Source organism: Cyprinus carpio, chromosome B16 (genome assembly GCF_018340385.1).
Source record: "Cyprinus carpio isolate SPL01 chromosome B16, ASM1834038v1, whole genome shotgun sequence".
Lineage (NCBI taxonomy): Eukaryota > Metazoa > Chordata > Actinopteri > Cypriniformes > Cyprinidae > Cyprinus > Cyprinus carpio.
Window position 1 is genome coordinate 12,605,509 of NC_056612.1, and position 15,957 is coordinate 12,621,465.

General features: G+C 37.0%; 1 protein-coding gene across 3 annotated transcripts; it reads left to right on the forward strand.

The window, feature by feature from the left end:
• Nucleotides 1-5,561: 5,561 nt before the first annotated feature.
• twist1b (twist family bHLH transcription factor 1b) lies at nucleotides 5,562-7,229 on the forward strand. Of its 3 annotated transcripts, none has more exons than XM_042740809.1 (2): nucleotides 5,562-6,160; nucleotides 6,730-7,229. In XM_042740809.1, exons 1-2 carry the CDS (start codon nucleotides 5,744-5,746, stop codon nucleotides 6,781-6,783), a joined length of 471 nt encoding a protein of 156 aa, XP_042596743.1. In that variant the 5' UTR covers nucleotides 5,562-5,743; the 3' UTR covers nucleotides 6,784-7,229. The 3 variants fall into 3 exon arrangements, with proteins under 3 accessions (XP_042596743.1, XP_042596744.1, XP_018974613.2); XM_042740810.1 differs by having other exon boundaries at nucleotides 5,563-6,105; XM_019119068.2 differs by having other exon boundaries at nucleotides 5,566-6,284.
• The last annotated feature ends 8,728 nt before the right edge of the window (nucleotides 7,230-15,957 follow it).

Below are 15,957 nucleotides of genomic sequence, written 5' to 3' on the forward strand. Positions count from 1 at the left end.
TGTCTCATAAACTCTTTGCTTTTCTCCCACTCACGCTGTCTGTCTTCATCACTCTGTCTGTCCGTCTGTCTGTTTGTCTGTCTCCCTTGAGCAACTCAAACTGGCTGAGATGAGAACTCCATAGTCGTGCTGTTAAGTCACTTCATTAAAGTTAAACAAACAAGCCGCCAGAAGCTCTGAGAGGTAACATGATATTCAGCCCAATATCATGAATTCAGATTATTCTGGGCTAAAGTGAGTTTTCACAACACATTTCTGCCAGTGCATAATAAAGAAACTGTGGCTGTCTGCAGATGGTTCCAAGAAAAACATTGTTTAGCATTGATTGTGTACTGACAGGCGGGAGTAGTTTCCTGGGAAAACTAGGCCTGTAGGTGCATTGAACAGTTGGTGTGATGGAAAAATTGTGATGGTGCAGACAAGAGGAGAGATATTGTTGTTGCTCCCACACATTTTTGGAGATCTCCTGCTTATAAAAACCTCTGAAGAATTAATCGTCGGTGTAACACCAGGTCTTAAAGCTGACAAAACAAAAACTATTCAGATGTCGGTGGCTCTAAGTACCCCACTTGAAACGAAAGGGTCACACAAATTTTAATACCTCAGACAACCAATGCTTGACCCCAAACACAATCTCTCTTTCTATATCGCTCCCTCTGTTCCCCCAGCTGCAGAGTTGAGGAGTGTTGGTGGGAGGACGTTGCGGCCGAGCTTCCCTCGAGTGCAGGCTGCAGAGCCAGCGGGAGCATCCGTCCCCTTCCTCTGTTGTTTTTGGCATGGGACGCCCGTCCCCTCCCCTGCTCGCGCTCCCTCAGCCTACAACCCCCAACCTCTGCCTGTTACCCCAACGTCCCATATTCATCCCCACACACAGCTGTAGCACTCTTGATGACCCCGACTGTCATCTCACACACACACCAACAAACACGCATGCAGTAATATACCTCAAGCTCAAACAGAATGCTGATACCTAAGATTCATAGATACAGCCCAAGGGTGCTTAACAACCATAGTGCGATGCACTGTTGGAGACTGTAGTAGCATGGCTACAACCTCCCTCAACAATATAGGACTATTGTTAATGCATAACTCAATCAAATTACTTATTTAACTGCAATATGTAATAGGCATGCTCCTATAGACTATACAGTATATTTGGTTATTTCTCTGAAATACGAAACATGAATTCTGAGAACTACCCAGCAAACACAGAAAGTTCACCTGATGTTCCCATTTGGTTATTTTTTGGGAACTAAATAAGAACATTTCCGGGACCTATAATTGTTAGCTGGGTACGTCACTATTATTGATCCCTCTACATCATTCTCCATGTTTTCCTAATGCATTTATGGACATGCACACTCTTCCACAATTACGCTGATTATTAACACACTAAACTATATCAATTTAAAATTTAAAAAGATATAGAATGTAGTGTATGTTAGCTTGCTTATACTAAAAGAAACTATACTTCTAATCACAGGTCAAGATGCTGTTTGCAAATGTTTCTTGGAACTATGCTATCAGGAAACGCAGAATCATTGAACTATGTTATTAAATGCATTAACCTGAATTCACTATCTGAATCATACAGTGAACTCGGCAACATATTGTAACTGGCATTGGCAACTGTTATCACTATGCCACAGATACTGTGCTATTTACTTTAGTGAAAAAATGTTGTTGCTTTTAAAACTAAAACACCACAGTTTGTGTGTGTGTGTGTGTGTGTGTGTGTGTGGTCTGGCATGACATACTGAGTGATGACTTGGACTGGTATGGAGCGACTCAGTGTCCCCAGGAACATTAAAACAATGGAACAGTGTCTAATCTAAAAACATAAAGGAGACCATGGGCCTCTAACAGATTTATTGTATAATTTCATCGGTTTTACTGAAATTTCATTAAATACATGCTAAACTTTAGCACTTATAAAAAGGGAAATAACTTTAAATGACTTGACTATATAAACAATGTATACTTTATGTGGATATGGTGTATACAATATGTCTACAATGTATGCAATGCATGTCATGCTAAATAATGATTTTACTGTATGAAAATATAATTTATTACAAAACAACTCTACTGTTTTTTGTGTAGCCTATTATCAACTACAAGTTGATAATGAATGTTTATGAATAACCAGTCAGTAATATCAATGAGTAATAAGTTGGAAAATCAAGTACAAAAAACATGAAATTAATAAAACAATTAATGCCACACACTATACACATTTTTGAAACAATTATATGAAAGCCATCTGATTACTGTTAGTATAAGCTAATGTAAGTGACTAATTTTTACCAGTAATGCTGGGTTTGCGCTACATAATTTTTTAGGCCAGATTTTTACTAACCCACAGATTACTGGAGATCAGACAAAAACCCAAAATCCGAGGCAAATGTGCAAGTACAGTGCAAATTTTGCAGTACATCTATTTTAAAATTATGTTTTTGTTGTGGTGCTGGTGATTCCAAAGTTGTGCAGGAAAAACACTTGGCTTCTTTTCACTCTTGGCCTCTTTTTCATCCTGACATTGTGAAAATGTAATGTTATACACTTTATTTTAAAAAGCTCTCTCTATAAATGATGCTTGGTTGGTTGGCTCATGTCTCATTAGTCCATGTGCCACTTCTCTGCTGCTCATCCAGCCACATCCAGACCAGCACAGCCGTCCTCATTGAAAGCACTCATTCATAGTCCAATCCTCAGATCCAGACAGGCTAGATCTGCCTATATTCATCCTCACCTCTCTAATCTTCACCCATATCCTTTCTCTTTTGTGGGCCAGACAGGTCCTATCAGGAGCCGATATGATGTCTGGAGTCTGCCTCTCGTCATGAGGTTAGTTCACTTGAGGGCCTGAATGTAATGAGAATAAACTTCTAACCCCCTCCAGCAAACAGTTCTCCTGTACCTGAAAAAAAAGATGTTAAAAATGATGAAATTAGGATTTTTCCCCAGTGACTTTATTTTGATATTTATGTCTTCAACCTTGTAATCCTATATATGAAAGAAAAATGGGCTTAGGAAACATTATCTATATATCCATCCATCCATCCATCCATCTATCCATCTATCTATCTATCTATCTATCTATCTATCTATCTGTCTGTCTGTCTGTCTGTCTATCCAACTCTGTCTGTTTGCTCATCCATCTATCCATCCATCCATCCATCCACCCACCTACCCATCTATCTATCTATCTATCTATCTATCTATCTATCTATCTATCTATCTATCTATCTATCTATCTATCTATCTATCTATCTATCCATCCAATCATCCATCCATCTACTGTATCTATCTGTCCATCCCTCCATATGACTCTCTGTCTGTCTGCCCATCCGCCTGTCAGTCCTTCCATTCATCCATCCACTGTCTGTCTGTGTGTGTCTGTCTGTCTGTCTGTCTGTCTGTCTGTCTATCTATCTATCTATCTATCTATCTATTCATCCATCCATCCATCCATCCATCCATCCATCTGACTCTGTCTGTCTGCCCATCCACCTGTCCATCCTTCCATTCATCCACTCTATCTATCTATCTATCTATCTATCTATCTATCTATCTATCTATCTATCTATCTATCTATCTATCTATCTATCTATCTATCTATCTATCTATTATTTTCAGCAGTCTATTGCTCAGAATATCCCACCTAGAAATAATTTATAGGCCTATTTGTCCTTCCAAGTATAGCATACAATGTAAGATGGTAAAACAACTTGTAAGGAAATCCAGAGAAAGAGATATTCACGAGCAGAACCCACTGATGAGCCTTCAACATTTTGCCTCCACTTTAAGAATTCTGCTGATAAGGTAGTAGTGAATATGAAAATAGTCAGTTTAGTAATAGTAATGTAGGTATACAGTACAACATTGCTGCTTGTTTCACCACTTGACAGGAGTGAAGGCCCAAAGAGACAAGACTGTTCCTTATACAGTGCTGTTAATACACGATAATGCAGTTATTGGAGCCCTCATTATGTGCTTTGGCTTTAGAGCAGTGCTGGATCTGTCCTTGCACTCTGTGCAGCAGGAGGAGCTGTAAAATATCAGATTCTTGGACTTCTCGAAATTTGAGTCAGAGCGTGAATCATCATCACATACTTAGTGCAAGTCAAAATCCTCACTCACTCAGCAGTCCTGCACAGGGAAATCGATTATATGCCACGTGTGTGGTGTTAGATGTATAATGTGAATCCAGGATTTGTCTTTTAAGAGACCCAAGGAGCTGAAACTGGACTGCACAAACATTGGACTGAGCCGAAGCAAAATCCCCTAACATGTTTATCAGTCCCCCGCCCTAGCTGCACAAATTGTGCAACAACCTTAAATTATGCAAGAGGTGAATATTGGACATTACCAAGATAATTTATGTCCCCTTGATAGGGCTACAGCCCAAGTGTTATAGGGTTATCTGCTGGTGCTCAAATACCTTCAGATATAGTGTGCTGCACTCTGTAATTTTGTCCCTGGATAAAAACATGAAGCATCACTGGGTGAAAATGGGAGATTTGGTTTAGTCTTTGTCTTGAGATAGTTCTGCCTTTAAAATGTGATGAATTGAAATTATTCTCAGGAGAAATGGGAAAAGTGTAAACTGTAAATGTTAAAAGTTGTATTGGATACCTGCCAGTCTTCCAGATCAGTCTGGATTTCTGATGGATAATTCAAGATAATTTGTGTTATTATCTGATTTAGTTCACTGCCAGTTAACTTGTAACTCTAGTATTACGAATTTGGAATGAACAACCAGAATATCACGACCCCTGGTGGAGAACGTTTATCAGTTCCCTTTGTATAAACAAAACTATAAAATTACAAATCTGTGCAGTGTTACAGTGGACAGTATTTTACTGATGTGTTAAAAGTACATAGAATCTGATCATTTACGCTTGACATGTTTAGGTTGTATGTCTTGGTTTGGGTTTCAAATGGTTCTGGCAAGTGAAGGGCTGTCACAATCAAGATAGATTATGTAATATATAATTCATGTAAATTACTGAGTCTGAAAAACACTTATTTGAATCCTAAAATATTATATCGAATTAGAGCTGATATTTTCAGACATACTTCTGCATTTATAATTCCTAATTGATTTCTAAACACAAATCAAGCTGAACCTGGCAGACTATATTCAGGCAAATGTGTTATTATTAATTTTTGGACATAGAGTTTTTCTCAGTGGCTTTTTTGTATTTATTTATTTATTTTCCTTATGGTTTCGTTTCAGTGACCAAATGTTGTTGTGTTCGTTCGTTCGTAAAAGAATATGTTCGTGTGATGAAATAACCAATAACCGAATTAGGTAGGTTATAATTACAAAGGAAATACCGAGTTGATTCTAAAACGCACTGACTGTACATTGTTTTAAAATCTAATCAGAGCACAACGAATCCTTTCATTTAGTTGAGCGTGCAAACGCTATTTTTTTCTGCTTACCAAAGAACTGTCAGACTTGTCAAGGAAAATATCTCTAGTTTAAAAGAAAAGTTTCCCCCACCCTCCTTCTCGCGTCTTGAGCCTTCTTGGCCAATCGTCTCTCTTCTCACAAACACTTTAGCAGACTATAAGAGCTCCCCAACTTTTTCCTTCAACCCAACTCAAAGTTGCTTGGAATCCCGGATACCTAGTTATTTCTCCGAGAATAAGCAACGCACACTTGGAATTGTATTTCACCCTCACGAGGGAATAACGTCTTGGATCGCACGCGCTTTCAGCAGACTTGAACGAGATGCCCGAAGAGCCCGCGCGAGACTCCTCCAGCTCCCCCGTGTCTCCCGCGGACAGCCTCAGCAACAGCGAAGGAGAGCCCGACAGGCCACCGAAGAGGTGCGGAAGAAAAAGACGGTCGAGCAGGAAAAACGGGGAGGATTCCGATAGCTCGACCCTTGGGAAAAGGGGGAAAAAGTCTAGCAACAGCAGCAACAGCCCTCAGTCTTTTGAGGAGCTGCAGACGCAGCGCGTGATGGCGAACGTGCGCGAGCGACAGAGGACGCAGTCTCTCAACGAAGCGTTTGCGGCTTTGCGCAAAATCATCCCCACTTTACCCTCCGACAAACTGAGCAAAATACAGACGCTAAAACTCGCCGCCAGGTACATCGATTTTCTCTGTCAGGTTCTACAGAGTGACGAGCTGGACTCCAAGATGGCAAGTTGTAGTTATGTTGCTCACGAGCGTTTGAGCTACGCGTTCTCAGTTTGGAGGATGGAGGGCGCATGGTCCATGTCTGCATCTCACTAGTGCGCAGGGAAACTTTTTTTGTTTTCAAATGGTACGCTTTCACAATATCCCTCGTGTGTAATGATGTTGTTAACAACTGAGTAAGAGCTCTCTAAACATTTACTTCATTTTACGCGTTTAGTCACAAGTTGGAAAGCCAACAACTGTTGCATGTATTTCAGATCGTCTGGATTTGTTTACTATCTGCATGGCTTTATTTTTACACACTGCCTCTTCCTTTAGATATAGTAATAACGCTAAATAAATAATTAAGTTTGGTCGAAATGTAGCTTAAGTCTATAAAAGCTGGGAGGCTGTTAAACAGCTTTTGCATGAAATGCAACTGAATTGTTTACCAGCACGGCCTACTGTAGCACTTTTTTTTTCACACAATCGATAACAATGATTTTTTCCCCCCTCAAAACAAAAAGGTTACTGTAACTAATGTTTTTCCTATAGCAAAAATTGTCCCGCCTTAATCATGCTGTTATTCGCAGGTGAAAGCCAAGAGCTGGGAAAACTCGAGGACCAATGCGCCGACACAATGCTAGATTCCTTCATAATCTTGGGGAAAACTGCAAATGTTCCAACAGAGGTCATGGCTATTATCGAGAGAAGGCCACGGACAGCGAATTGTTGCGCGTGCGCTGCATATGGACTTCCTCGCGAGTGTTATTATTGACGACGAATGTTGGAAATGTGTGCATATGCATGTTTTTCTATTTTAGTTTTTTGAAGACTCAGTTGTGCATAGCTTTCTTGGAGAAAGTGAAATTGCATCACAAGGACTGTCGATGAGAAGATGGGGAATGAAGCCTCTAGTTCGAATCCTGTGCAAAATGCAAAGTTTTAGTACAATTCTATTTATTTATTAATGACACACTTTTTGAAATGAAGGCAAATGTATCCTGTGTCGAAATGCATTCTTATTTTTTTGTTACTTTTGTAAATACATGTATATTTCTGTAATAAAGATGAAGAACTTTTAAGAAATATACGTTAGTATCAAAATGTATTCACTTCATTTGTGTGTCCGATTTTGGAAAAACTGAAAATTTTAGAAGGGAAACAGTAAATACACGTTATCACCACTCGTTTAGTCTCATTATGAAGAATGATTTTAATAGTTATATTAAAAAATAATTACAAGAGTTGGTTGACATAGGCAGGAAATCAGAGACAAAAATACGTTCAATTAAGTTGAAAAATTAAAACAATACATTTTGATCTAAACAATAAGCCATTGTTTTATTACTTTTAGTAAAAAAAAAAAAAAAAAGGAATATTTTTTAATAGTCCAATACAGACTATGTTTGAGTATAAGAGATAAACTGTGCATTATTATCACATCAGAACGCATTATAGATCAAAACTGCATAATTTTAAATAGTCTTTAACGATTGTATAAGATTCTGATGGAATATCAAGTTTTATTCCGATAGATCTGGTTAATTCCGACTTCTGATTTAGTTGGTTGACATTTATCTAAGCCGGGGTTATAGACGTATAAATTCAATAATATGTACTCTCAGTTCATTTGGGAGAAAAAAAAAGGAAGCAGACAAGAAAATAGCTTTGTATTCATGGCATGTGCTCCAAACATTTTAAAGTCTTTTTTACAGTTGCACTAAACATTATCGTTTTCATTCTGCTAAAACTTCCCAAATACACACGTGCGTCACAGGGTCAAATCCCTGGGGATTGCAATGGACGTATGTCCAGAGGCTGCTCCAAAAATACTGTGTGCAGGGGAAAAAGACAGTGCTACTCAGTTTTGTCTGATTGTTTTGCTATTGTCCAGTTTCGTTCATTTTATAAAAAGAAGTTCCTTGCAATGTAAGTAGCCTACATCCAGTTCACTAAATAAAATAGAAATTATTAATTTATAGGAACAAAAGTCTAAAATGCGTTTTTGTCTTGCTATGACTGCGGAAGGCCAGTGGGATATTTTTGCTATACGTTAGTGGTATGTATTTGGCATTGAACCATATGTAGTATATACTGTCAGTTGCGTTTGGTTTTATATGAAGTCTGGGAAAGTATTTTAGAATCATGGAATATTTGAAATAAAAGCACGTGCACGTTTGAAGGTGTGTAATTGGGTTTTGAGGCATGTGCGGAATTCCCAGATGTCTATGAAATTTAAGCTGCCTTCAGCAGGACACGGGAAGGTGGGGTGGATGAAGCTGGCCTGAATGCTGAGCAACTGTAATGTTAACCTAAATAAAAATCCCCTCGAGAGACACACAAACAAATTACGTCAAGTTTTAACGAATAATTCATTGTGGACAACTTTTTCAATTGCTCTAATATTTGGTTTAAATAATAGCAAACACTTTTATTTTTACATAAACGTCATAAGTGAACTTCAGGAGAAAACTGGACCAAAGTTTGAGTTCATTTCCACTTGTAAGGCATTTGGCAGATGGATGTTAGAGGCACACGAATGAAACTTATTTTGACCAGATGTTAGCATTTTAGAGTCACGTGAATTGAACAGATGTTCAGATGTTGAGGTCCGCCTTTAAATAGACTATACTGAAAATCTTAGAAACAAAGATTCGTTGGCTTTTCTTGAAGGGATAGAGCGCGTGGAGTGACGCTGGTTGTCCTCGGAGACTCGAGCTCTATACGGTGTATTTAAGCTTTTTGCTCTAAATCACGGCCCGTGGGATCCAATGTCGAGAAGAACGCCCGTGGGAGTTTCCCAAATAAAGAAAGCCTTGTATTGCTGTTCTAACAGGTACTGTACATGATGGTGCTGCTTTTCCGACATCATTGTGCATTTGTTTAACGTTTGTTTGTTTGTTTGTTTTTACGTTCTTTCGAAACCGGAATGAGTGTGTGGCCTACTTGTAGTCTAGGTCAGAAAAAATAAATAAAACCTATAGTTTTAAACAGTAGTATTGTGACATTTAACGGTTCAGATAATTCTGATAGTGTCGCATTAAATCACAGCTTATTTTGACCTTGTAATGATTTTTGACTCGTAAAGCTGCTCTGATGTCAGTGTTAACTCCGTTTGATCAGCTTCCCTAAACCAGTAGCCTATTGTGCAGAATTATTTTTACTGGTATTTTTTTTATACTATATACATATCTTTCAGGTCCCTTAGGTCATTTATTAATGTGGTATTTCGGCTCTTAATTACTCAAAAAAAAAAAAAAAAAAAAAAAAAAAAAAACTTACACGAATCTTTTCGTGGGTTGCCAGAGTTCTTAAAAATCTATGAAGTGTATGAATTGTGTTTCTTTGTCGCGTGTAAACCGATGATCAAAATCATTTTTAAAATATAGGCTATAATAATTTGTCTGAAACACATAAGAAGCCAAACGAACCTTTTTGTTGGGGGAAAAAAGTGAAGAAGGAAGTCAAAGCGAGCACTTGTTCATTTACACAGCTGTACAGCTCATAGCTACAACAACTCTCTGGCAATTCACTTTATGAAGGAAAATAATTTTCCACTAAAACGACAAGCAGATCTTCTGCTCCTGGAAACAGGTGCAACTTGCAGAAGTTGCTGCAACCGTTTTAAAATCACACGGAAAAGCCATCGAAACCGAAAGACAGTTTACTGGATGCGCCGGTAACAGGCCTATCTGTAGCCTACTCTACCTTTTATAGGGTACAAAATAAAGATTGCGTGCATGCGTGGGTTGTGATTTAGCGGAAGTGGGCAGTGCAGAAACATGTTTTGCCAATACCTTTTTTTTTTTTTTTTTTTTTGATGAAATTTTTAAAATAATTATTCCCTGATGTAAAAGTTTATTCCCTCGATTCTCGGTATTGCAAGCCATTTTATATTTCTATGATTTTAACATTCTATGTTTTGATTTTAAAATGAGTGTTAACATGTTGCAGCATGATCGTCACAATAACGAACCATTCATCTTTCTCAATTTTTTTGTTTTAAGATCAAACATTTGTGAATATTATGCTTGTATTTGTAAAATAAAAGTGCTTTTGAAAAACCATCTGCCACCTGCCATGCTTTAGTTTCTACATGAAAGGCTTGGGCTCTTTAGACACAGGGACATTACTGTAGAGGGTAACATTAAGAAGTTATAATCAGGAGATGGTGCAGGGTTACAGTTACACTAAGGTCAAGCCTTGTTCCTGGGTAGTGCTAAGGTTAAATAAAACAGATACTGTATAGGCCTACACCTTAAAACCCCTTAACATCCAATTTCCTATCTGAACAAAGAGAGTTATGATATTGATGACTCAATTCAATTGCAATATACTGCTATAACAATTTAAGAGCCAAATCTGAAAATGAATCATGAAAGCAATCAAACTGCATGTTGGTTGTCTATTTAATAAATGTAAAAAAAAAAAAAAAAAAAAAATTGTGGAAAATATGTAATAGCTAAATATAATATCTAAAAGCAAATCTACCTACTAGTTTGCAAATGATAATAGCTGTTTTAATTTTATGTACCTTCATTGCACATTATTGCTTTGTCTTTTCATTACAAAATGGCCTATAAATAGTCTGAAATTCAGAATGTAATTTTGGGAGAATACTATCAGTATCCCAGTGAAAGCTGTCATCTTTTAGCTTTTTGAAATTAGCAAAGATCAACTGTTGCAGCCTGATGGTAGTTAAATTGCAGTTTGGTTGCATTAGGTTTAGTGGTGCAAGTGTTGCATTAAGAGTGACAGAGCATCAAAAGTCCCCTTTCAAACTCATTCAACAAAGAGAGCGCCGAACCCCCATGTTTACGGAATACTTAGCGCACGCCACCCAGGGAGCAGACAAGACACGCATCATGCTGCCGTTAGGGGATACACAATGATGTCACACAGGAAATGGCTGGAGAGACTTGGCACCTCACGGTGGTTGGCCCAGCATCCATTGGCTCAGGAGGGCTGCTGCGAAAATAAACAGGCAATCAGAACGCTGCACGAGAAGTACACAAATCCATTGTGGTGTTTCATGCATAATAAAGGCAGAGTTTTCACATCTAGAGTAGTGTTTATTTGTGCAATCTGCTTGTCCATAAATAGACTTGTCTTTTGCAGGACGGATAAACAGAACGTGGAAGTTAAAGCAGTTTTTGTCCTGCTTTCAAACTTTCCTGTTAATGTTTAGTGATGTTTACTGGATGCTCGTCTGAAAAAGAATAAGAAAAATTAGATTCGTAAATCGGGCATAAGAAATACATCCTGGAAGGGTGGAAGACATCCAGTATGACTGAACCTAAAATTTGATTTTAAGCTACAATCATTGAAATAATCCTGTAATTATATATATATGTATATATATATATATATATATATATATATATATATATATATATATATATATATATATATATATATATATATAGATATATATATATATATACATACATACATTTACCTAGTACATTTACTTCAATGACTTAAGGAAACGTTTTCTTAAAAATTATCATTTTCTTAACCCCATGCCTTTCCAAACTATATATATACTGTATATAACTTTTTTCTTCTGCCACACACACACACACACACACACACACACAAACACGCACACACACACACACACACACACACACTCATACACACACAAGAGAGTGGTTTTTGTTCATAAAGTGTAGGTCACTGGGGACAAAAAGTTTGATCAAAACATTGATCAATTTATGTACATTGTAAAAATTATTTTCCAAAAATTACTGAGCATGTTTTACAAGAAAATATTATTTCATGTCTCCGTGCTTATAATTTAATGTTTAATTCAATGTGCTACTTGCAGTGTAATTTTAATTAATTTTCAAATTTACTAGCAATTCCTAAATAAAAATGATTTCTATATTATTTTAAGTTAAAATATGGTAACATAATATCAGCAACATCAAATCACTAAAAATATTTTTTTTTAGACTTAACTTGTAATTAGACTTAACTTTGGACCCCTGAATTGAATTTCAAATTTTTCTGATCTCCATTTGTGTTCCACAGAACGGCATTAGGGTGAGTAAATGATGCCAGGATTATTCCTTTAATAACATTAGTGTATTATTGATTTACTCAAGTTCTGTCAGTCTGCTTTAGGTTTTTAAGTCAATCGGTGCTTTAAGTTTAGTCACTACATTTTGTTCATGATAAACAAAATACATCCCCAAGACAAAGATTCTGAAAATGTAATAAGCGGCTCATGTTGTATCACTTAACACCATATTGCTCCGGGAAACTCTTTTGTTCTTCTGTTTGGCAGTAAAATCCCCCATCTGGATCCAACCTGTTATGAAGGAGAATATCTAGTGACTATATAGAAATAATACTGCTATGCATAATACAACTTGCGGCTCTGGCACGAAAGAATGCCATTGTCAGGCAAACGAAAAGAGAACTGAACGTCAGCTTTCATGAACGAGACGGACTCATTACAATAGCCAAATTTCTGACGGCCCTGTTAAATAATCACAAGTGCTTTCAGACATCTTAAAGCTTCCACAGAGCACTTTGTTAATATCCATAGATGTCAAATTAATGCACTTTTCCAGAATCATTTAGTAGAGCAAAAAGTGAACCATTAGGTATGTTATGATTGGCTCGTCAGTAAAGACCTCATGGTCTTTTAGCTTCAAATGTTCAGTACTAAGGAATCTTTCATACATTGAGAATTCGACAATGTGTGACTGATGCTCTTAGCAGTCAAGCAGCCTACGTCACTTTCTCCGGCCCAGGGGCGATCACCCTAATGATACCCCCCACTCGCCCTCCTATGGGGTCGGCTCCTGAACAGCTACTAAGCTCCACAGAGTCATTAACCTGGAGTCCACCGGAGCTCTCAAACACAGGCCTATTTTCACCACTATATGAGGAAGATAAGTGATGTGTTGTTTCTTGGGCATTACAATGATTCCCCTTTTCCTTCCTCTGCTGTCAGGAAGCGTAACTGGGGCTAACAACAGCCTTGAGGTTAAAACAGGAGGGTCATTATCATTTAACCTCTACATCCTAATCATGTTTTGCCAAAAAATGCTAATCGTTTCACATTTCATGGTTTTATTTTGAAATTAGGTAGCTAGAGCTTTGTATTCTTAACTAGAGCTCATGTAACATGAAACTATCTTCAAATCTAAAAGGCGCTAATAAAAATGAAATATCACATCAAAAAGTGATGGCTGTATTTTTTAAGAGTCTTATCTGGTGTTGTTAACATACCTTCATGTCAGTTTTGTGGTTGATATGATACAAAAATGATATCTGATATTGCTTTAGGTAAGTCTTAACTTTAAAAAAATCATATAATGGTGATTTTATATGCTGCAGATATTTTTAAACTTTATCTTTATCTTTTTTTATCTAAAAATTTTAAACAGCATAAAGTCTTTTTCCCTAAAGGTTGGTTGCATAAATATGTGAAAAGTAAAGTGTCATATCTAATTGACCATTAGTAGTTGCAGCATGTTATGGGTAAAATAATTTCTCACAATATGCTTTTAAAAAACTAATAGGATTTCTTAGCATTTAGATATATAAAACTCAGTTTTATATTTAAAAGTTTTTAGTGACTATTTTTTTCCTGATGCTGTGGTTGTACAGAGTATCAGACCATCCGTCAGCATCGGTTCTGATGAAGATGATCTCACACAACTTTCAGTTCATTTCCCAGCAGGATGACTGTTATTATAATTCATATATGATTCAAAGGTGTCATGTTTCAGTCCATCTGATCTCAGCCTATAACCTGAGATTCAATAATAACAGAAGTACTTTCAAAATTTTGATTGCAAAAGACAAAAAATAAGATAAGTTGGAAAATAAGATTGGTGCCTTTTGTGAATATTTTTAAGTCTAGGACTATTTTTAAAGTCACATACATTGACTACAAAACAAAAAAAGCCACAATTCTTTAGTTGTGACTAACTACCATTAAACAGCTTAATACAAGGTTCCAATGCATTTTCCAGCTAAATTTAAATAGAAGCACAAAACAATTGTACATATTTTGCATGTTTGTATATAAAAACTAACATATCAAACTCTTGTGGCCGATAAAATTTAAATGAATCAACTGTATAACATTACAAAACATATAAAGCACCTATGACAACTTGTCCTGGCATTAATGAAATTCTGTTGTCCAGACAATAAAGACATTTGTTATTACGGAACAAAAATTCTGTGTGCAGGTTTGAATCTTTGATAGTCAAATGTAAAGTAAACTATTGGGCAAGAGATCAATTCGATGAAATCTTTCCAAACCAACAAATGCAAGAGCAGGAAGTGATAATGTTTAACATGAATCAGTTCAGAGGAAAAAGGTGACGAATCGAATACGTCAGAATGTATTGTTGGTATCGGCACACAGGGTGGTTCTGTTTCTTATTCTCAACAGACCTTTGATGTCGTTTCCCAAAAATCCTGCAATGACATCGGAATTTTGACTGCAGTTTGGTAATGTTGAAAGTCTGATTTTAATTACATATATAAGCCAGCCTAAACGAGACTATTAATATTTGTAAGTTCTATATCTAAGGTCTGAGTGATCTCTGCAGGGCACCTTGTTAGTTAATCTCATGTGTCTTTGTCGTAACGTGGAGGATGACATCAAGCACTGTCTTAAGGGATTGGCGTCCCCAGGGTTCTGGCTCCAACCTGCAGCGAGGCAAACCAAGTCGCTTGTGACCCGGGTACTAAATCAAGTTCAAAGCATCCCACGGCATGCTCGCAGGTATTGTGTTACACATTCGCTGTTGGGATCTGGTCAGCCTGCCTTATGTTTGGTCAACCCCGGGGTTGCCCCTTTGACTCTTTCTCACAGCTTGAAGCCTGGTGGAGTGACATTTCTACAGGCGGGAAATATAAGGAATATTTCGGATTCAATACAAGTAAAGCTCAATGGATAGCATTTGTGACAATGTTGATTACCACAAAATATTAATTTTGTACCTCATGTGATGGCAAAATAGAATTTTCAGCAGCCATTATTCCAGTCTTCAGTGTCACATGATCCTTCAAAGTCGACATTTCTTATGATTATCAATACTGAAAACACACCCAGATCAAACCAGTTTCATTAAAGGTAGAATTCATTAAAGTCTTCAATTTAAAAAGCAAAAAAAAACTTCATAGTCACTCTGGACGCAGAAAAAGCATTCGATAGGGTCAGCTGGAAATTCCTGTTTTCCACATTAGAGAGGTTTGGTTTTGGGGAGTCATTCATTAATTGGATTATAATTCTATATACATCACCTTCAGCCGCTGTCATCACTAGCTAACACTATGTAGCTTCACAAGTTACATGTTAATTTACCAAAACCCATCAGAAAACATATGGCTAGATATTGAGAAAGCAATTTGTAAGGATATTTGAATTTCAGATTTATCATTCTATAGTCAGACAATCAAAAAACACTCCTGTTTTAAAGCACCAACTATAGCAGCAGCTCTGGGAGCCTGGTGAAAATGTCACTGAATCACAAACAGTCCTTTTGCACCATCTAAATACACCCCCATTTTGAATAACCCAGATTATACAGTTAATAAAAAGCACACATGGGCAGAAAAGGGCATCACACAACTCCCAACACATCTTTCATATTAATAATCTGGGCTCATTTTCATACTTGGTCCAGAAATATGGCATCAGGAGTAATAGTTTTTGGAATATCTACAAAACATCTATCCAATCAAAAATTTAACATTTGGACCATGAATCTAGAACTTTCACCTTTAATATCAGAGTTAATTAATATGCAATCCTCTCTCAAAAAAAAAAAAAAAAAAAAAAA

Coding starts and splice junctions, on each gene's coding strand:
- twist1b (XM_019119068.2), top strand. CDS start 5,744: ATGCCCGAAGAGCCCGCGCGAGACTCCTCCAGCTCCCCCGTGTCTCCC.